This window comes from Falco rusticolus, chromosome 4, assembly GCF_015220075.1.
Source record: "Falco rusticolus isolate bFalRus1 chromosome 4, bFalRus1.pri, whole genome shotgun sequence".
NCBI lineage: Eukaryota > Metazoa > Chordata > Aves > Falconiformes > Falconidae > Falco > Falco rusticolus.
This window is the reverse complement of record NC_051190.1, coordinates 101133070-101156013: the sequence shown is the minus strand read 5'-3', so window position 1 is coordinate 101156013 and position 22944 is coordinate 101133070. Positions and strand designations below refer to the sequence as shown.

General features: G+C 47.0%; 1 protein-coding gene across 1 annotated transcript in view; it reads right to left on the bottom strand.

Moving 5' to 3' along the window:
- The window catches only part of TRIM71 (tripartite motif containing 71), a 61965-nt gene extending 47149 nt beyond the window's left edge, over positions 1-14816 (bottom strand). Inside the window, exon 1 of the mRNA XM_037385707.1 lies at positions 12858-14816. Coding sequence (XP_037241604.1) covers positions 12858-13748 — 891 coding nt within the window. The 5' untranslated portion in view covers positions 13749-14816. The remainder of the gene's footprint in view (positions 1-12857) is intronic.
- Between the last annotated feature and the right edge of the window lie 8128 nt (positions 14817-22944).

Here is a 22944-nt window from a genome sequence, read left to right as displayed (position 1 = left end):
CAACTGCTTTAAGTAGTAGTAGTAGTATACTACTACAAACATCCAGATTAATAGTAATTGGATGCTTCTAGACAAGAAGGCAGCAATATTTTAGTGGTTTAGTAGGCTCCAACAAAGGTAAGCATTATAAGAGATGGTCTGTACAGTTTTTTTTTAACCTGACAAAGAAGTCTCAGCTTTAAAATAAAGATTTTAGGTTTTTTTCAATTTGACTTATGATTTACAAAACAGGAAGAGTAACTGTATAAACCAGTACTTAAATTTCACTTGGCATTTAAGCTAGCCTAAGGAAATCCCAAGACTGCCTCACCTCTGAATTTTTAACATGGTTATTGAACACTGGAAGATGAAGTTTCAGTTCACATGTTCAGTGCAAAGGTCACAAGCTCTGCAAGACCATGATCAGAAACATTCCAGGGCAGTGTTGCTTAATTCATGGCAACAGCTTTATTTAACAAAAGCACTCAAGGAATGGTTTCCCTCCGTAACTCCATATGGGATCAAACATGAAACGAGTCAGTCAGCTTACCCCAAGAAGTGGCTTCTTTGACCACATGAGAGCTGGGTGTTTTGAGAATTTGTTTTGGCTGGTTTTGTTTTGTTTGTTTAAACTTTAATTTATAAAGATCTTTCATTCTGAAAACATTTCTACCTAGTCGTAGCAGAAAAAGAGCCATGGCATACGTATTTGGCAGGAATGTCTCCCCTGCTTAGATAAAAACAAGATACATGAAATGGGGAAAAAACAACCCACATACCACGATGTTCTGACTCTCACTGATTTAGGCAGTATCTTTCAACAACAGCCATTTGTTCCTAGTGAACTGCTGGCAGCAGTCTGCCTGGGTCAGACAGGGGTGTCTGAAGAGTAGTTTCCTTTCTTAGATCACAAGTATAGTAATCGGTATCTTTTCACATCATGCTGCTCAAAAACGTGCTGCTTCATTAGAATATGTGCATACAAGAAAAAGTTCCTAGATTCACAGCTGAGGATGTCACCTTGAATTATTTCCCTCTACTCCTCTCCTTAGAGCAACAGACTATATAGCTGTCCGTCAAAGTATCTCTGCCACAGAAGCCAAATGGAAAACTGCCAATCTATTTCCAAAATGAGAATCCCCTAATACAGGTGGCAACTATGTCTTTACACATACCTTCAGAAAACTCATCCCAGCAAGCTTTGTAGTAAAACTAAGCCACAACTTAGAATGACAGGATTGTTCTCAAAAACAAGGAATAAACCAAACTGTCAGTCACCCAAGAACAGACAACTGGAAAAAGGTTATAAGAATATATTTGTTATCATGAGTAGTTCAGCAGATGGCCATCCCAAGGTAAGCCATATCCAAATGCACTTGAATTCTGCAAGGAGAACACTGTTCTTTCATATGCTGACAAATACCTCGAAGAGTAAACAAGATTGACAGCATACCACTTCAGTAAGTCTCTCATCTGCTGAAAGCATATTTGGTTAGCACACAGTGATCTCAGCTGGGAGGTATCACTGTTCTATTTTTTATTTTGGTGTTTGTTTTAACAAGCAACATTTCCTCTTTCCAATCTATCCCCTAGCTTATGAGAAGTGTTTCCTTTTTGTGTCCTCCTTGGATGGCATTAAGATGAATTTAAACCTCAAACAATAAAGACTGATGGAAATACAGTCTTCTCCTCCAGCCAAAATATTGTTTCATGCATTATATGGTGTTTTCAGTTGAGACTAGGGTTTTTTTTCTGTTGCTCATTAGAAAACTAATGTTTAAGAACAAGACAGGACATCAAGGCTTCCACATTAGAATTTTAGATATAAATTTAAATGGCAGGACACCTTGTGGACCAGTTAACATAGAGCTATACACTATACCACTTCCCATATTTTTTCTGAAATAGCTGTATTGAACATTGGTGAAGACAAAACAGCAGTTCTGACAGAATACTGGTTCAATACATTACTCCTTGATTGATCAACTGTCAAGACTTATCTTTCATTTATGAAAAAATAAGTCGGTCTTACTATGCTAGCCAAACCCTCATAAATAGTATTTTAAAATGTTTATATAGGTATACTGACAATATATAATGAAGACAAATGAACAGCAACAGAAAAGGCATTCATTGAAAGCATCCAAATTATTTAATTCCTTTTCAAAGTTTGGGTGGTTAGATTCAAGGTGGAGCTGGGGAAGGACAGGAGGTCAACAGGTTTGGATAAGAGAAGAGGAACTTCAGTACGTGTTCTTCCTTCTTCCCTACAGAGTCTTCAGCTGCAGGGTTTTGCTGCCTCCATTGTCCAACGATTTCAGCCAGCTTGGCACTGGCTTTCATCTTCTTACATGTGAGCCAGTTCACCCTGCTACTTCTTGCTAAACAATGCGTGAACGGATCAGATACAGAACACTGACTGTCTGAAAGAGGCTGAAGCAGAAGGGACATGCAGATTTAGATGACAAGGGATACCTGTGCCAAGGCTAGCATGGCAACTAGCCGGGTTGTGTAAGCCACCTTGCTTTGCCTGTGTATCAAACACTATGTCACTTCCCCTGCAATGAATGCAGCTTTCTGTGCCTGGACCCTGCTTGGGAGTCCACGCAGCTGAGGGGTTTCATCACCTTGAGCTCCTTAGCAGCCCTGTTCTTTGCTGAACGGTGTAGGCTGGCATTAAGAATAGGTTTCAGAAGCAACAGCATACAGAATGAAAATGCTAACCTTCGGTTGTATTTACAAGGATGTTACTTGAAAGGCATGACTTCTGTGAGAAGCTGGTTGCCAGATGAGCCAGCTGAGCTAAGTCCTCCAAATGAAGTTTTTTGTGGCTAGATGAGCAAATCAGAAACCAATCAAAATAAAGCTAGTGAATAGTTTAACACCCTAAATTATTTCTAGAACCATACAAATTGTGGTCCTTCCTGTAGAAAAATAAGATTCAATTGCTTGCAGCATCTAATGATTGACATGAAAATGAAACCATGAATTGAAAGAAAGGTTCAAGGTGATTTTTCTGTTCCAGTTCGTAAAAGCAAGCTTCATGTTAACACCTGCACTTTTACATTGAGAGTAGAAATGGGAGAACCTTAATTTAGAGAGTTTTTTGTCATTGTTGCCCAGAGACCAAGATAGGAACACTAGTAAAAACTGGCAGTAATCACATACTAGAATTCACTTCACTGACTCAGAGGCATAGGAAGAATAATGGAAGAACTGACAAGGTGTTCAGGTGAAAGAGGGCCTTTGGATTTAATCCAAGCCAGAGTGTATAGTAATGCCACTACAAGCTTAAGTGGCCAAAGAACCAACTACTCCAGTCTTTGCAAAGACATGCTGACCATACTTATATCCAGCCAATGCCGAAGGCTCATGCAAGGGGAAGTGAATGTACATGCCATGTTAATTTTAATTGCAGTGCTTCAGAATTTCCAGCCGAATTTCTCTAGCAGTTCTCCAGGAGGCCATTTTCCTAGATAATACTTTTTAATTGTAACTAGCAGCATCACATGCAATCAAAGCATACAATTGCTCCCTGAAAATATTATTTCAAGAGTAAGCCACTGTGAATGGAAGCCCCACCACCACCACCCCTTCAGGCTCACATGACACTGCCTTAGAGGATTTCCACTTGGGTTTGGTACCAAAGTTAGGCTGGCTTGACACAGCTGCTACTGTTTAGAGAGTAACAGTTCAGAGGTGCTTCCCAAGTTACTTTTTGATAAGATGCAAAGATGGGACAACACCACCTTTGCCAGAAAGGCAATATCATGAAGATAAAATCATGCTCGTTTTGACAAGTCAATCATCTAAAACTTAGGCCATCAAGTACATCAGATTTGCATGCATATGTATGCAGCCTGTCATTGTGAAGAGTACCTCTCCAGAGCAGCTAGACGTTTGGAGCAGACAGCCCTCCAGCAGCACACCAGCTCAAGACCCTCCAAGGCTTGCTTCCACTCACACCAGCCTGCTTAGACTGCCCACTAACGTCCATGCTAACCACCATACAGGGTAACTCAAGTAAAGGCGCCATGCTTCAGCAACAGAAAGCTCAAGGCTCGTACACTGGTTCTCTCTGCTCTAGTAGTAACAGGTTCAGAGTCCTTGAAAAAAAATAAGTAATGCTAGAAAAGAGAGTGTGCTACCACGGAATGGTACTGTCGGTTAAAATATATGTTGTCTAGAATGGAGAAAGCAGACAATATTTTCACTCCAAGGAAGGGCAATGCTGTTACCTTTTGGGACACTGTCACAGCCACCATTTATAACCCCAATCTAATTCCTAATTCTCATTTTATCAGTAATCATCTTATCTTACATATTGGGGGGGGGGGGGGGGGGGAAACAGGCGCGGGGTGAGTATTACATCCACCCCCTCACAATTGTGTTAAGCACAAGAGGGGACAAACAAGAAGAGTTATTACATCTTTCCCCTATTACCATTTTATTAAGTACAAGAGCATCACTGGGAAGAATGGGACCTCAGTGTTTATAATTCTTTTGTGCTTCACCCTCTTTAATTCTCTAATGTTTTGTTATTAGTTTGATGGTTGTTTCTTTCAGGGTAGAATCCACTCCAGACCACTGTCTAACATTTCCAGTTCCAAATTTTGTTTTTACTTCTTCACAAACTGGCCCTCTTCCCAAAATATTTGCCCATCCATTTAAAAGCCTTTACCAGAAGCTGACACCAAATGCATTGTGTTGGGACACCATTGTGATATTACAGCTGCTTCTACAGTAACTTGGAGAGGGAGTTATATTTGCCATTTGTTCAGTCAATTCAATATGACAATTGATAATTTAGTTATCTGCACAATAGTTTCTATGACTTGCAAACACTTCAACGGCAGAGTCACAATTTTAATTTTCCCCTACAAATAACCATTGTTCTCTGGAGGGAGATGGTTCTCACAACTTTAGCTGGCTTGCTTATCAGTCATCAATTAAAGAAAATCTGGTTTCCAATTTGCTCATCTAGTCAAAAAAACCTGTGTTTAGGACACACTCAGCCAGCTCGTTTGGCAACCAGTTTCTTACAGAGAAGTCATGCCTTTCTCAAGTAACATCCTTGTATGGATCAAGTATTCTTGAAATTTGAGTGACTTTGTCTAGCAGGCTGCAGACCCCCTTCACGCTCCAACTTCAATGTATTAAATCTCCAGCGCCTTTGGGCACACCGTATATAGCAGTGGGGGCGGGGTGTGCTGCAGGGGGGTGAAATTTAACTCTTTACCAGCATGGCTTCTAAAGGAAAAAGGCGACTTGGAAGCATGATCATAGAATCGGATTCTTTCCATTCTCTAACAAGATTTTCCTCAAAGTAACAGGCTCGCTCTGCCTTCCATATTCATACACTTAAAAATCTTAGAAATACAGAGCTGACTTTCAAACCACTGACAGACACAGCAACAGCAAGCCCCTAGAAGCTACTTGATCATTATCTCTCACACTCTCAATCACCTGATGTGGTATTACTCAATGTTACAGAAGATCAGGAATAGTAACCTTGTCAGATGACAGGGACCAGTACCGACCAGTTCACTGGCAACTCACAGACCACAGCCCCCACACAAGGCAGCAGCACTCTCTAGTCCCTTGATGCAGGACTAGGTTGGATCGCAAAGCTTAAAAAGGCACCTATAATGCAGACAGCTTTCAAGCTTGCACCAAATCTTGCACCAAAGATTTAAGCTAAGGGATTTTTATATTGTACACCTGACAGCATGAATGGCATGAGCAGCAAGAACCACTGAAGTGAAGGGGGAGGGAAAGGAGAGGATTTGAAGTTCGATAGTGACATTTCCCCCCTAAATAATAGTTTGTCTTTTGTTAACCAAGAGCAGCCGAACAAAAGGCTGTATAAAATTAGCCTTCTAGCATATGCCTGCCACTCTGGACAGCAAGTACCTAAACATGCAAGCAGAACCTGCAAAACCCAAGGCAACATGGGACAAGGGGAAGAGAGCACAACAAGCTCTAACATTTCAGCGGGATACTCGGATGTAGTTTTGATTTCTGGATCTCAGGTCCCTGCCAGCCTTTTAATTCAGCCAAACACAGCATTTGGTATTTCTGTACCTTTACTACACCTTAACTAGGGAAATAAAATATTTCCAGTAGGTAAGTTTATAACAACACTGACTATCCTCAAAATGTATGGGGTGGGCATGTAATACAAGCAAGCAACTAGAAAAGATAAAGTTTCGCAAACTTGACAAAATACCTTTAAATACTTTTTATGCATGGAGACCAACATTAAAGGGAAAGTGATGCAACGCAAGTTTAGCTATTACCTATTACCGTTAGCTCACTAAAGGGCCCTTATTCTACCCCAAAACACTGAGATCCATGGGCAGGCAGTCACTATTTTGACAGTCTTGGAAAGTACTGGTACTGAGAGCAGCCTTAGTCATTACTTGTCTGATCTTAGTAAAATTATACCATAGTAACAAACAGGACCCTGTAAGACATAACTACCAAGGTAAGATGACAACAGCTGCCTTTGGCTGGATTAATCTGTCCATTTCAGAAATAAAGTTTGAGATATTTCACAGTTCCTTGTTCAGTAGGGACGACTTCCACTATAGCACTGAAGACATAGCTCACAGTCCCCTAAATTTTAAAGTATTTATAACTCTGAAAAGTGACTTGCACCCACTGCTAGTGAGACAAGTTTAGAGATTGCCTCAAGTTGCCTACCTACTGGCTGAAAGGTAAGCCATTTCCTCCCCAAGTCTTCACTAGTGCAGAGAAACATAGCACAAGGTATGCAGAATAATAAAACAATAAGCTTCTCATTTAAAGTTTCCAGTTCAAGTCTTAAGTCACTTCACAAATATTTCACCTACATGTGTAGGAAAACTGCTGATCAGACATCATCCTATCCAACAAGCTCACCACCTGAGGTTTTAGAAATGCATGTTATACACTCAAGTGAAATAGCAGGAATGGAGCTCTTATTTCTTACAGCTGAACATGTAACCATGAATTAATTCTTGTGAGGAAGTGTCAGTATTGCATACATATCCAAGAAGCAGCACAGTAGGACAACATAGAACGTGTATTTGTGAGCCTCATCTGTGGCTGAGTTTTACACCAGCTAAAAAAAGCTGGTCAGCATTTTTAGTTCCTCAACTATAGGCTTCATAGTTGAAAAATGTGCTGTTTTGTTGAGGGTTGATAAAGAAGAGGAAAGTAGCAGCTTAGAGTCAAAAGAACTTTAGGAAAGAAGTACTACTCCTGTATTAGCTACATACAAATTTCTCTTCCTTAAGATGGGAGGGGGAAGGGGAAAGAGGGAGAGATAAAATTGTCCAAAATGATACTACATAGTAAAGCTTTTGAAATAAAGTTTAAAACCAGCAGACAGTATTGCTCCAATTCTTTTGCATGTTTTTGTTCTATCCTGTGACTTTCAGAATTTATTTGGATGCACAAGCATAATTTGTTAGGTAAGAGGACCAAACCCATCCCACCCACAGAGCCCTTCCACAAGCACAGCCAGGGAAGGCAGAAAACAACCCGTGGAAGTTGCTGCAGCTAAGCCCATGAGAACAGCTAAAACAAGGACATATGTTTAATATATTTTAGGATCAGGGACATCCATTCATTACATTAGCCAATACTCACATTGCCAAGCAACAGTCCCATTCCCATCCAGTATTTCTACACTTTTAATTAAGACTTGGAATGATAGGGTAACAGCAGCACTAAAAATTATGTACTACATAATTATGAACCATGGTTATATTTTTAACTGCTCTATTGATAGTGGATTACAGCTAAAGACAATAAACCCCTTCTGTGAAATCTTATCTGTGGTAACATTAGTCTTAACATTTGGTGCATTGTTCGTACAGCTTAAGATCTGTGCTCTCAACACATCATGATTCTTTGTCTGATGGAAAGACACCAACAGCTTTGCAGGAAGGAAGGGAGTATGGGAGGAGAACTAGGAAGGGACAGGGTCAAGTCAGTATCGAGAGAGGAATGATACCTTCTTAGCTTTAAAACAGAGGAACTAGGTAGTTTTCCTCTAAGGAAGCATGATATAGCAAGCATGTTCACGTGCTCTGAAGGTTTAGCTGAAAGCAGAAACTCCTACACAAGATGCAAGATTTCATCACTTAAACTGAAGCAAAAATTCAGTCAGACCCTCTCTCCAGCTTACGAGATACACTTCAAGGCATCGGTTTTAGCAAAACCGAAGCTTAAGAAAATTAAGGTCAGTATACAGTAGACTAGTTTCATGCTTATTTCATGGAGATTGCATGCAGATCTCCAGTCCTATCTATCTTCTCAAGAAAGTTGTCTAACCTCACAGGTCTACGCTGCAGCCTGCAAGTTTCTCTTGTATTGATACCCTTGTTTTTTTCAAAGATTTCTCAAAGTAAAAACAATTCATTACAGTTGCTTGAGCAGACAAGGCATTTCAGTTTCTTCCAGTTTTTACTCACTGAAAACTATCTGAAGTCACATTTGATTAGGACAGTAGCATAATGATATCGGATTATTACCCGGGGGGGAAAAAAAGCATACAACTGTGCTGTATTTACCCTAAAATGTTGAGAGTATTTCAACATTAGTCGGGGCAAAGCAGGGGAAGGAAAGGACATCTAGATTCTGTCCAGTATGGTATTAAAGCTAGTTTTAAGCCCGGCAAAGCTTTTATTCTCTTATAAAAAATAAGCAGTTAAATAAAGTACTTTTATGTATAGGGAAGAGCCAGGAGCTGAAAGTATGCTGGGGAAGGGACAACTAAAAGGAAAGTAAGGCACAGTAAATCAAGAGGTAACCTGTTTAGCACCAGATATCTTAACATTATTTGTAAACAAAAAAAAGAAGTGTGAAATTAAGAGATTATTAAAACCCTTCATCATTCTAAAGATGTTAAATCCACATTACACAGACCACATATGAACAAAATAACTTGCTGCCCTGCTTTCTTCACCAGGAAAAAACTGAAAAGACACAGGTGTCAGTAACTGAATCCAAAGTACTGTCTTCAGATTGGGCATCTGCATGCATGTTTGCTATAAAAGAAAAGACACAGAAAGTACGATAAAATGGAGGGTGGATGCATCAGTATAAAGCAGCATATGCAGTTTCTTACATATACTGCAAGTATGGATTTCTCTAGCTCATGTGCACATTCTCCTCTAAAGCTGAAGCTATAGCAGCCACAACAGCAGCAGCAAAATGAAGTACACATACTAAGACCACTGCCTCCAGGATGCACTCCGAAAAAGTTTTAATCATTGTAATCATTGTGTTAGGAGGGAAAAACCCTAACCACTCGTTAGAAAAAGTAATGGCAAGAACCTGCATCACATACTGCATATGTGCATATTCATATAAATAGCCCTTGCACAAGAGACACAGAAAGCCATATTCCCTTTGTGTTAGCCAACTGTTCTGCTGAAACATGTGGGTGGACAGCATTTAAGAGCACCGTGGAGTAAAGCTCAGTGTTTGGCAGTGATGGCAAGCCGTGACACAAAAGAGACTATCTAACCTACCCTTCCTTCCTAGCCACACTATTCCTCCTTTTCCCTCATACTAGTTCAGTTTAGGCCAGACTCCTCTGCAATTCAAATAAACTTTGAATAAACAAAGAAAGATTGGCTTTTGCCTTCCCAACCCCCCCAAGGAATAGTCTACTTGCTTTCCTTTCATGCATCATTGTAGTATTTGCAGACACTAGCCACCCTGAAAGCAAGTGTTCAGAGTCCCATTTTCTTTAGTGTTTGCTACTACAGTAACAGTCAATATTCTCTGCTGTCAGTGACTGTATGTACTCATAGCACACAACAGGTTACTGTTCTTTTAGACGAGTAAACAGCTCAACCGAGACTAGTTGCATTGGTTCTAGAGATACTGCTCCAGACATCCCCGTAAAGAGCAGAAGCCTGCACTCCTCTATTGAAAGGATAAGCAACTATGTTGATCTTGCCTTGCAAATGTGTATCTGTAGTCTTGTTTTGAGACTTGGAACACCTAGTAAGTAACCACCCACAATGCTACTCCCCTCCTCACTCCAGGGAGTCTCGAAGTGGGGATGGAAGAAAGGAAAATTACAGGGAACAGAATGTTTCTGGAATGGACAGTGCTTCCTTCCCAGGAAGAAGGGCGGTAAGACCAGAGAGGAACAGAACCAAGAGGTAAGAAGTGAAGCAGTGATGTTGGAAGGACAGGATTATCAGGCTCTATGCAAGGAGGCAAAAAATAAGGTAGCCAGCTGCTTTGGCCCAGAAAAGCCTCAGGAACAGGGTCAGTCAAACGCCTTATTAACTGATCTCAAACAAGGTGAGGAAGATACATCCTGGAGAAGGAGAACTCCACATCTGAAAGAACTCCTAGCAGCTTACAGATTGTGATCTACCTGTGCTCAAACTTACACGCACGACATTATTCTGAGGGAATATCCTGCTCCGTCACCAGCTTTTCCCACTTACACACTGAGCAGAACCAAAGTTTATAACTAATATTAAGGTTTCAAGCTACCATTCCTGCTATGTGTTTTAGGTTTGTTTTTACACTATTAGACAACCGAAGTCCTCAGTGCATCATTTAAGTACTCTCTTGGAAGGCTGCCTTTCTATTATTGTTCCTTTTATGAGGCTGTAAATAGCATTCTTAGAATTAAACAAGCAATAACCCTCCAGCTTTGCAGCCACCCTTTCTCAAAAAAATTGTACACCTTGCCCACATTTTCAGCCGAAGTGAGAAAGATTTACAGTATAAACTGTTCCAAACAGTCAGTCTCCCCCCCCCCCCCCCAAAGGTCTCCCCTTGAGTGAATAATAAATACTTGCAAATACTCATCAGGCACACCCACATTAAGGAACCACCAAAACTCACTAATCAAGAACAGTAGTAGATCATTAATTTGCAGAATAAAAGCCTTTCTCAACAGGAGCTGGAGGCTTGAAAACGCTCACTTGTTTTAAAACAATTCCTAGGTCTACAGGACACACAAGGACACCCAAAACCAATCCTAAGACACACACAATCTTTTCAAAGCAGTGTCGAAAATAAAAATCAGTTATAAAATTAGTTATGTAAAATAAATTAACGGGGTTTTTTGGGTTTGTTTTTTACAAGCTACTTCTAAAAAAGCTGTACAGCCTACAAAATACCTCGAAGCTCCTGTCCCAGCTACTCTTCACCAAATGGTGGAAAATAAATCTGTTTTAGAAGTTGGATGCTCTACGCTGTGGCCAAAAGCTCTCCATTGTTTCATTTGACACACAGAATTTTGTCATACTGAGAACACAAGAACTAGACAGCTTTTTAGCCCATACTGCAAGTCCAAAGTTATACTCCAGAATGAATGCAGAAACATGGGGGGGGTTTAGCATATTAAGAACACCGTGTTTCATTTCATTCTGGCATTCAGTATTATATATGTTCTTTGGGAAGCCCACTAGCAGGAAGATACCACAAAAAGGTGCAAGCAGCCCAACTGCCATAAGGTTGCTGGGTTGGGGTTTTTTGGTTGGTTGGGTTTTGGTTTTTTTTTCGTTTCGATTTGGATTTTTTTTTTCTTTTTAAACTTCCTGGCCCCTTAAGTACACCCCACCACTCCCAAAACGTCATTTTAATTTTTTTTTTTGTTTTCCCACGAAATTCATACTCTTGTTCCCTGACACCAGCAGCTTTAAGAAACAAGAAAAGCTCTTCCAGAGCTTTCTAGAAAATTATTTCAGAGGTACAGTAGTGGGATAGGAGTAAGTGTCCTTGCAAACTGGAGACAAAGGCATCACCACATTTTGCTAGTCTAAACGCCTTCACCTATCAGTTAAGCAAGCATCCCACGAAAAGCATGGGTACTCTCCCTGTTCTCAGGCAGGTTTTTCCCCTGAAGCTGCTTGTTGTGCTGTCCGATTTCATACTGGGAGGAAACCACCTCCAACACTGAAGTTACTGGAAAATTCCAGCAAAATCCCCCGCGTTGACCCCCAGAGCAGAAGGGGGGGACAGCAGACCGCCATTTTCCAGTTTCAGATGGAAATCAAGTTTCAAACTATCACAGCAAGAAACTATGTCCCAATGAAACTCAAGACACCTTCAAGCACATTTTGAAGAAGCCGCAGCCTCTGTGAAACAACGCTTAGGATCATCAGAAACAAAATCTTGCAAGCAAAGCTTTGTAAGCAAAACACACATAAAACGAGTTCTCGTTTTTGCATCCGTAAAGTTCCCGTTTGCACCAACGTTGCCCCGGAGCAGGAGATGCAGCTGCTGTGGCAAGGATGCCCATCTCTGCTAATTTCTGACTGCCTTAAAAAAAAAAAACACACAGTCCTTCCCTCGTCACGGCCACCCTCCTTCCCTACGTATTCGGTTTATTTCCTCGGTATCTCACACGCCGAACGCGGCACAAAGCCGACCCCACGAAGCAGCTGAACCTCGCATCAGAAACGGCAGGGGCTTGGGGGGCTTTCCCCGCCCGCGGCCTCGCCGCCCAGGCTACGCGCCCCACATACCGACTCCCTCAGAGACCGCGGCAGCGGCTTCCCGCCGCGCACCGGCGGCCCGAGGCCCCGACGGCCGCCGCCCGCACCGAGCCGCGGGCTCCCCGCCTCACCTCCTCCTCCCGGGAGCGAGCGGCCGCCCGGGACCGCCGCCGCCTCGCCGCCCGCCCGTTGGAAGGGCGGCCCTACCCCCCACCCCCCCCGGCGGAGCTGAGCCCACCTCCGGCCCCCGAGCCCCGCGGGGCGGCGGGACCCGGTGGGACGAAGCGCCGCGGCCGGTCGCGCCCGGCCCCTCAGGCCCGCCCGCCGCGAGGGTGCGGGGGCCCTCTGGCGCCGGCGAGGGGCGGGAGCGCGGCCGCCCCCTCCCGCGTTGCGTCGCGCCGCGCACTCGCTCACCTCGTCGTCGTGGTGCTGGCAGTAGCTGGCCCGGTCGGGGAAGACGGAGAGGATGTTGTAGGGCGAGGCGGGGTACGGCGGGCTGAGGGCGAGCGGCGCGGCGGGGCCGGCGGCGGCGGCGGGGCCGGCGGCGGCGGCGAAGCGCTCGATGAAGTGGTCCTTGGTCAGGCGCACGCGCTGGTGCGCCCGCACGCAGTTGTCGCACAGGTGCTCCTGGCAGTCGAGGCAGCGGGAGCTGGCGGCGTTGCCCTCGTCGCAGGAGCTGCAGCGGGGCTCGCCCTGCCGGCTGTGGGGCCGCCGCAGCAGGAGCGCCGCCGAGCCGCCGCCCGAGGAGGAGGAGGAGGACGTCGAGGAGGGCGCGGCCGAGGCGGCGGCGGCGGGCGAGGAGCCGGCGGCGCGGTGCGGCGGCGGCGGGCGTCCGTGGTGGCGGTTGTTGCCGCCGCCGCCGCCCCCCCCCGCGCCGGAGCCGGCGGCGGGGCCGGCCCCGGCGGCGCGGCCGTTCTTCTGCTCGTCGGCGGCGGCGGCCACGACCACGACGTCCAGCAGGTTGCTGAGGAGGAAGTTGGAGGAGGGCAGCGCGTCCATGCCCGAGGGCTCCGAGATCACCACCTTCTGGTCGCAGATGGGGCAGCGCAGCTTGAGCGCGTCCCCCGCGCCGGGGTGCCGCTGCGCCTCCAGGCACTGGCGGCAGAAGGCGTGCAGGCAGGGCAGGACGTGGAGCCGCCGCGGCGGGCCCCCGCAGGAGGAGCCGCCGCCGCCGCCCCCGGAGGAGCTGGAGGTCTGCGAGGAGGACGAGGAGGTGGAGGAGTTGGAGGAGAGGGGAGCCGGCGAGCCGCACATCTCCTTGCACAGCGGGCAGATCTGGAAGTCGGACTCGGGAAACGAAGCCATTTGCGATGGGCCCGGCTCCCCGATGGGGGGTGAAAACGCGCCTCCCCTCCCTCACAGAACAGAAGCGTGGGCGGAAAAAAAAAAAAAAAAGACGGGGGGCGTCTGTAAAGGCGTGGGGAGAAGAAGGTAGTTCTGCAAGCGGCTTACGAGCAAGCTGGCATCGATCAGTCGTTTTGCCAAGTGGGATCGATTGGCCGGTTTTGCAAATACGGTGTCATCGATCCGGCGTCTGCAGGGAGCTGGATCCTCGCCTCGTACCTCGCCGCTGCCGGGCTTGCTGCTGGCGAGAGGGTATTTTTGGTATCAAGGTGTAGCTGTCCCGCTCTCCCTCGGCAAATGGAGCCTCTCTTCCCTCACATGTACTCAGCCCCCGATCCCCCGTTGCATTAGACAAATTGTATCGATTCCCAGAGCGGTCAATACCTCACACAGTCTTCTCATTTCCCCCTTGGGTCAGCAGTTTGACAACGTGGTTTGGTTACTTGTCTTCCTAAACAGAAAGTGCATGGGCGCCGACCGCCCGATCCCCGCCGCGTCCAGCGGGGACCGGACCTCTGTCCGCCGGGGCTCGGCTCCGGTTCCCACGGCCGCAGGACGGGGTCGGGGCGGCAGTGCAAGTCCCTCCGGCTGGGCGGGGAGGACGCGGGTGAGGGGCTGCAGGGGCTTAACTCAAGTTTCGCGCTTTCTTCTTGGGGCGTGGGGTTTTTTCCTCTTTTCCTTTAAACCTGTGCTTGTCGGGGGGGAAGGGGAAATTTCGTTTCAGTTCCCCCCTCCACTTTTGCAATCCAGAGCAGCTCTAGGAGAGAGAGAGGCACTGAAACACAGTGGCCAGGCAGACTTCTCCGGCTCCAGTCCTCCCCCGCCGACGCCTGCTCCACCACCGCATGACTGGGGGGTGGGGATGGAGGGCGGCGTTGGTGCCCACCCCACCGGCAGAGACTCACGCTGGCGGGACACAGAGGAGAGGGAGGAGATGGGAAGAAGAAAAGGGCTCCGCGGACGGTTAAAAGCAGCGGTCCCCTCTCGCCTCTCAAAAATCCCGGCTCGCCGTCCGCCTTCCTCTAAGCGGGGTCCCCGCGGAGGGCAGCGCCGAGCCCGCAGCGGCCCCGCCACACGCGGTGCCCGGCGGCGGGACCGGGCGCTCAGCGCCGCGGGCTCGGCGCGACTCGCACACGCTGCGGCGGCCGCGGCCGGGCAGAGGAGCAGCGGCAGGTCCCCGCCGGCCGCCCTGAATTATTCATGGGGGGTGTATTATATTCGCTCGCACAAATTGGAGCCGCTGTGCAATGCTATCCGAGCGCGCTACGCTCGCCCCCTCCTCCTCCTCTCCGGTTCTCGCTCGCTCTGAGCCCCTGCAGCGCCTGGGATCACATTTCCTTTGTCATCTCGCCTCTTCGCGTGGTGTTTTATTGAGAAAACAAAAATAATATAAAACCCGAAGAGGGGGAGCGAGGAGGGGATGGGGTGGGGTAGGGGGGTGGCAGCAAAAAACAAAACGCCCGCCTCCCCCGCGATCTGCCGAGCCGGAGCCCACCGGCCCCGGGGGGTGAATTAGCAGGAATTACTCACTGATGCGGCAGCACCGTCCCGGGCGGCGTGGGATCCGGGGAGAGCCATCGCGCCGGGCGCCTTCCCCCGGCCCGGCGGGGTGCGGAGGGGCAGAGCTGGGCGGCCCCGGCCCTCGGGCGGCGGGGGATGGGGGAAAGGGGGGGAAGGGAGCTCAGGGCGCGGGGCAGCGCGGGGCCCGCAGGGCTGGCGGCGGCGCTGGCTCCGGCCCCGCTGCGGCCGCCGGCACTGGGGCGGCGCGGCGTGCGGGAGCCTTTTAAGCTCCGACGGCGCGGGCTGACTTCCGCCCGGCTGCGGGGGGCGGCCGGGGGGCGGCGGCGGCGGGCAGGAAACATTAGCCCTCCTCCTGCCCGACCTGCCCCCATCCGTCCGCATCCAGCCCCGCCGCCCTCGCCCGCGATTTTTTAATATCGCCGTTTTCGGCGCCGCGGGCACCCCCACCACACACACACAGGCCCCCGCCCCTCCAGGTTTGCTTTTACGCGGCTCAGGCGGTCGCCGGCCCCCCTCGCCCTTCTCCGGTTTGAGACGCGAGCGGAGAAGGAGCGGGGCCCGGGGGGCCGCGCTTTGCGAGCACCGGGGCGTTAACGCAGCTCTCTGCATGCAGTCGCTGGGTGAATGGTTTCCTCACGCCCAGCCTGGAGCGAGCGGCTCCTTCCGCGCCGCTGCGGTCGCCCCGGCTCTGCCGTGCCCGGGAGGGCGAGCCCGAGCCCGAGGGTTGCTGCTGGCCAGGGGCAGGCGCTTCCTCTCCCTTAAACTGACGCGATGAAGTTAGCAAAAAACGAGCGGCGACGACGTTTGCAGTGCTGCGAGACCCAACGGAAACAAACACGCAACAATTACCTCGGTTTAATCGAAGGCCTGGCGACCAGCGACTGCTGCGGGGCAAGCTCCAGCCGCGGCGTGGCTGAGTGGCCACCCTCTTGTTTCGGTGGGGCTCCTGCTAGCCGGCCCGAACGCGTTGCATCGCACCCTTAATGAGTAAAACTGGGCGTGCTGAAAAGTTTTAACACGTGAAACTGGCTTAGGGATGGGAAAGCAAAAATTAAAAAAAAATAACAATAGGAACAAACAGAGATTTGCGAGTGTAAATATGCGAAATAAACTTGAACCAAATTGGTGTTAAGTAATGATAACAAATTTGCAAAAATGCCACAGAAAAGGAAAGCTGTCTATTAAAATATATTGATTTATGTTCCTCTGTTTAGGCCTTAGACATACAAATAGCTAATACTATTTAGGCCTTAAACACAAATAACACTCAGTTAAATTGTCTGCTTAAAAATAAAAGTCTTTTGCTGACAGGACTAAACACAGCAGCAATGAGCTGTGCCTGTGAGGATCTCTCTCCAAAAGCCCTTCAGCAAACTGAGACAAACTCAGGAGCGCTAATGTCCTTCAGCAAGACCAAGCAATGGGAATCACTGATGAAGTCCGTGGGGCAACTAACGTGCGTTAAGGTGTAAACAAGCATGAATATTTATTATGCCCCTCAGTAGTATATTCAGCTGAGAACTTGCCTTATGTATCACTAAAGGATTTGGCTCGGGGGCTGTGTTCTTTACATTGCATATCCATATGTTCACATTTGAGCATGCAGGTGAAACCCATCACAGATTTGGCTAGCAGAGGTTAAAAAAAATCGTCAGGCTTTGCCTCAGCTCTGTTTGTTTGTCCTGTGGTTGCTGCAGAGGGTTATGATGCTGTGGAGCTTGTCCTTTTCCAGATGAAGCTAGTTCGTTGTGGAGAACGGTAACTCCCCGAACAACAAATGCATGGTTGATCTGTTTAGGTTTCCTAGATGATGCTTTCCACTAGCTGCCTCAGTAAAAACCATCATCTTTTGCTTTCAGAAATATTTTAATTGGGCAGAAATTCCCAGATGCATGTCTCCAGGCATATCTGACACCCCTGCCTTCCTCAGTGACAGCTGTTTGCTTTCCAGCTAACCAGCTAAAGAGGAGAATTCTGCACGTCCATGCTTCAGATGGCTCTAATGGGTGCATGAGGCTACCTATATGCTATGGAAGGTTCTTTTCACTGACAGGATCCACTGTATTTGTGCCAAAGCTCTCGAACCTTGTTTACAGCTTACACCCTCCCTGAGCTTGTAAAGGCTATAAGCAATTCACTGTCCCTGAACAGTGGGTCCTTATTCCCCAGCTGTCATCCTCGTATTTGAGCACCTCTGTCTTTCTAAAGCAAAGTCTTCCCTTTCTTCTCCCTCCACTGCTGCCAAAGGAATGGAACATTTTGAGGCTTCCTCTGATTTTGGGTGGCTTTCTGTCTTCATTATGAAAACCACTGAAACAAAGCTAAAGGGGATATGCCAATATTATACTCAGTTCTGAAACATTAGCTGCTGGAGCACTTGTATGCTTGACTACACAGCAGATAGCACCGTGTGTTTTTCTGCTTAGCGCATTGACTCAATGTTTTTCGATCCAATTAACGTGTTCTGCTCTAAAGAAATCCTTGGCTCTCCTCAGATAGAGCAAGGCCTCAATATATTTCATTTGTTTTCTGAGCTGACAAACACGTGGGTGAACAACAGCATGAGGGCGATAGGTGAAGTACGAGAGGCTTCTGGTTCCTTGGTAGACAGCAGGATGAGAACTTATTTTTATGATTTTTCCCTGGGAAGCTAGTGCTTCACATTTACCCTTTTTGTTTCTCAAAAACAAAAGAACAATAGCTATCCTGGTTAGCGGGGCTATTGTCCGTCTGTGCCAAATAAATGAAATCTCACTGCTTACGTGAGCCTCTGAGGCATTTCTCTGCATTCTGCTCGCTCTCCTTTGTGTTGCTCTGCTGAGGTTTCTTGCATTTATTCCTGTCTCTCCAGTACTTTTCACACCCGTTTCTTCTCATCTTTCTTTTGTTCCCCATTCATACACTGTTGCTGGTCTGAATTTGAAACAGTGTAGTTTGTACTAAAGGTAAGCCCATTATTTAAACTGTGTTGAAATCATAACTGTGTCAAGAAGGCATCAGAACTGTGTTAAAACATTAACCGTTAAAACATTCTAACAATGCTAAAATCTGGGCACAACCGGCCACATCTTCAGAGACACCTAATGAGCACAAAAATAGCTCCGAAGATACTGGCCAACTTCCATCTAGTTGGAAAATCTCTATTTGGCAACATTTATCTGTCCTTGACTAACTGCCCAGCCACTGCAGCTAAAGTACGCATTAAAAATACGTGGCTTTTTTTTTTTTTTTTTTCTCCTCCTTTTCCTTTTATATTTCTCTGGAAAATAGGACATCGGGGCTGAAGACTGCACCTGAGTCATTCTCTAGCATCTGCTTCCAATGTCGGGATGTGCTTTCCACTGTCCATACTTGGAAGCTTCATTTACTTGAAGAAAAGCATCTGCTTTCCGCCAGCAACACTACAGGACAAACAGAACGGTGTTCCTGCCAAAAGCAATACAGCTGGAAAAGCCGGGGGTCTGGAGGTTAAAAGCTTTGTTAAATAGAACCAGGTACAGTAATTGTGGGTTTGGGGATATTTTACTGTAATTTTAGAGGCAAACATTCACATAAGGAGCTCTCCCCTATACCACCTGCGTGAAATGGTCCAGCAGCCAGATACTGTTTGCCCTGCTGTACTGAGCGCTGAGGCAGCGTGCAAGCTCAAAGCTCAGCAGGGCTTGTGAACAGAAGCCGCTAAGTAGCTGGCGCAAGTCCCTGAACGTGCACAGGTAATAATGAACATATAGGACTGAACTTCTGTTGTCATTGTTGCTGTTTCACACCTAAGGACCCCGAAAACATTTCCATCTTCAGTATTGCTATACCACAGAGGTCTGAGTACATAAAAAGCCAAGACAGTGGTTCATCACTTCAAGTTCTGCATATTATTTTCTAGGGATTATAAAAACCCAAAACTCCCTGTCCTGGTGCACCTGAGAATCCCCTTCTTACTTTGTTAACAAAGAGGCAAGAGGCACAGCACTGCATCCAGCTTGGATCTCTGCCTCCCACGCTCAAGAACGTGACTAGTAAATCAATGTACAAAGGGAGCAGTTCCAACAGGTCTATCCATAGAGAAAGGCTACAGCAAGACCTTGATGCTGGTGTAGTCTTTGGGGATTTTACATTTGTCAAATAGTGCAGATAAATGAAAGAGAAAGGTTTTGCTGTTGTTTTTTTAGCTCACTCTTAGCAATTTATTCATTACACTCAGAGGAATAGCCATCTTTTTTTTTGGCTTTCACCACAACTGTACTTCATGGACAACTGTGCCACTTAAGTCCAACCACTTTAGCCCTGATTTGTGCTTTTTTTTTTTCTTCCTTTCCTCATTTTTCCTCTTGCAAACACAAACTTCTAAATTTGCCTCAGATTCCAAATTTGCCATGCCTGCTCTTGCATACTGCCTCTTGCTCAACCATATATCTGTCATTGGATCCATTAGTAAGTACAGTAGTAAGTTCAACTTTCTGCATGTGTTGCTGAGCTTCCTGTATGGTATGCTGGATCTTGAGCAGGGTGGAGGGCTGGGGAGAAAAGAAGCAGTAATTATTGTCCCCATAGACATTGGGAACTGGCTTGCTCAGCATATTAATTCAAGCTCTTGACATCCCCTCCTCCACCCATCCATATCCCCTACAGCAGGGTCACCTTGAGTTTAAATTAAAGATGTGCTTGTTAGGATGTGATGGGATCCAGGAGAGCAGAGGTAGCCTCCCCTATACACATGTGCAAGTGAAATCTGTAGATCTTGGTGTGCATCTTCACATCTCTACAGCCTTCAAGGGCTGGCTTTGGGAAGAAAAGATCTTGCACTCAAACAGCTGACATAACTTCTAAGCCTGGAGACACAACCAGGTTTAGGGATCGATCCTCTACTCTCCATTCCCAGAGAGAAAAAAAACCCTAGTGTCTTGCCTTACAACACTGAGCTCTGCAGACAACTGATGGAAAGGTGCAATTTCTACATGTGCTAAAGGTTTTCTTACTTCTATTGACAGAGTCTCCCAGCACACCTTTATGCTTAAGCCTTGCTCTAGCTGTCCTACTGCTTGCTATGCATCTGAGAGGAAACTGAATGACCTCCCCCCCGCCCTCCGTGCGTTCTGATTGATGCCTTCTTCCTTTCAGAAATTCTGTCCAAAAATCACCCATTTCTAACCACGTAGTGAGATTTAGCATCACAAGGACATTTAGCACCTTTACCTTCTAAAGACTGCATCTCTAAAACCAGTTTCCTTTTCCAGACATCTCAAATCTCCCTCTATTCACCATCTGTTCAATCAGATTTCTTGTTAAACTAAGTACCTGTGTTGGCTTTAATCTTTGATGATGACAGTGCAGCTATTGCCCCCCAAGGATGGGCTCAAGGCCAGAAGACGCAAATGTCTGTTCTTCTCACCCTGGTTCTGCTCTGACCCTGTTGCAGCTTTCAAATGTGATGCCTACCATTAAGAATGGTCTAGATCCAGGCTTTGGCCCACAAGGAGTGACTTCACTGACTGGATGTTGGCCTCATGCAAAAACTGATGCTGAAGTAAGTATTAAAGGCTCTCAAACTCACCTTCAACAAAATGTCCCATCAGATCACTTCGCCCTTCAGGAAGAGCTTGGCAGAGTAGGTATGGTTTTTAAACATGATCTGCAGGTCAAGAAACACAAACTCTGAGCAGCTGGAGGTAGAAAGCAGGTGCCAACATTATGGGCTAATAATTGCAAATGTTTTGTTATTAGCCTCCCATTTCCTGACACTGCTGCTGCTCCCATACCTCACTCCACATTCATCCTCTCCGCACAGTTAACTCGGCTGTAACTCAGAAATCCGCCCTACCTTGTTTCTTGTTCACATCCACGAGATCCTTTTACTCAGCTGGGGGAGTGCTGTTAACTGCAAGAGGTGGTATATGCTACGGCTTAAGGGAGAATGGCTTGTCAGCTGTTAATGCTTCTCCACAGCTGTGTAAACTCCGGGTGCAGGCAGCTGTTCCCCTCCAGATCTGGCTGCAGGAGCTGGGAAGCCTGGCACCCTCAGCTATTCATTACCCGGTTCAGCCCGTAAACTGGGACATGTGAGTGTCCCCTAACACGCTGCAGCATCACTACAGTTGACCTTGTGCCAGGAAAGATGAAGCGCTTGTGCAGCCTGTTCAGAGGGACACTAGTATCTTCCATCTCTTCAGCTGGTTGCAAAGAGACGTCATCTACATCTTAGGGTTATCTGCATCCAAGTGCTGCCGGTCCCCTTCTGCCTCCTCCTCACTCCCTGGGGGACAGTCTGCTCCTCCCTCAGGGCCATGCAATGTAATTCCCTGAGCATCATCGGCAAACCAGGACTCTCATTTGCAGCATGTGCCCTCAGGTGATTTTGTGTTACATGCAGCACTAATCCTGACCCACATTCAGGTGTGGCTCTCTCCCACAGCTGCTCTCATCAAGGCAGGGCTGTTCCAAAGGTATCGATTGAATGCTGAGAGAGAAAAGTGGAGGCAGGAAGGAAACAGGCTTTGGGCTAACCTGGACCTGAAATGTCATGAGTTTTATATGTTGAAACCAACACGGGTCAGTGACAGTACATGCAAAGGTAATACGCTTCTTTAAGAGAGCGAACGAACAAGCAAGTAGCCATGCAGGGCGATAATCAGAGTTCCTGGTTCATGTGGGTGTTTATCATGGTTATAATTACGTTTCCTGTAGGGAAAGCTGTAAGATGGACCCGGAGGAAGCTTTTGCTACCTTGCATCGTGTGGTTCCTCCAGACTCAGGTTACAGGATGAGGCTGTTGTGCGCTTGTGGTACGTGCACAAAGTTAGAGTCTCAGATCCCGGCTTCCCTGCAAAGTCTTCGGAAACTTGAAGTGACCCATGAAAAGGCCTTTCCTCTCCTCATTGCTCCACCAGGGAGCCGAGAAGGGAGAAGCTCTTGCCTGGGCAAAGTAGGAGCCATCTTCTTTCCTATGCGGGACCCCAGTGGCATCCCTACATCCATAAAAGTGGACTTACGAAAGCAGCCTGTCACTCACATCCCATCCCAAAGCCTCTCTCACGTGCCGCTGGGAAAACAGGCAGCTGAAACCCTTTCGGTGAGAGCCTCCTCCCAGAGATTTAGCCCCAAAGAGCTGCACGTTTCTTGAAGGCTGTTAAATGTCCCTTTGCAGCATGCCTCCTCTCTGTGTGCAGACGGGCCCTGCGCCTGCTGGTGTAAATCCTTCCCAGGATACCTCCACCACGGAAGTTATAAATAGGCCGGGGGATAAGACAAAGGGAAGCTTTCTTAAAATGGAGGATACCATGAGTCCTGTTTGTTGGAGCAGGAACTTTAAAGGGAAGGCAGGGGTTCAGGGGAATTTTAAAGCCGTTGATTTGGCTGATGCTGTAGGTCTCGGAGGGGGGAACGCTGTCACTCTGAGGATCTTTCCCCTTTTTCGCTTTACTAAAGCAGGGTGTTGTGTCTCCTTTCAAATAAAACCCATGTGCATTTATGATGACGGACAGCTGCTGGGAAGAGAAGTTTGTATATCTTCTGTTTGCTAGCCGCAGAGCGGTGGAGTTGCGTTGAGCCTGACAGCCCCTTTTGTGAACCGCTGCCTGGCAGTACAGATGCTCATTTGTTTAAATAAAAGCAGCCGAGGGGCTTGTGGTCTCTGCAGTGCAGA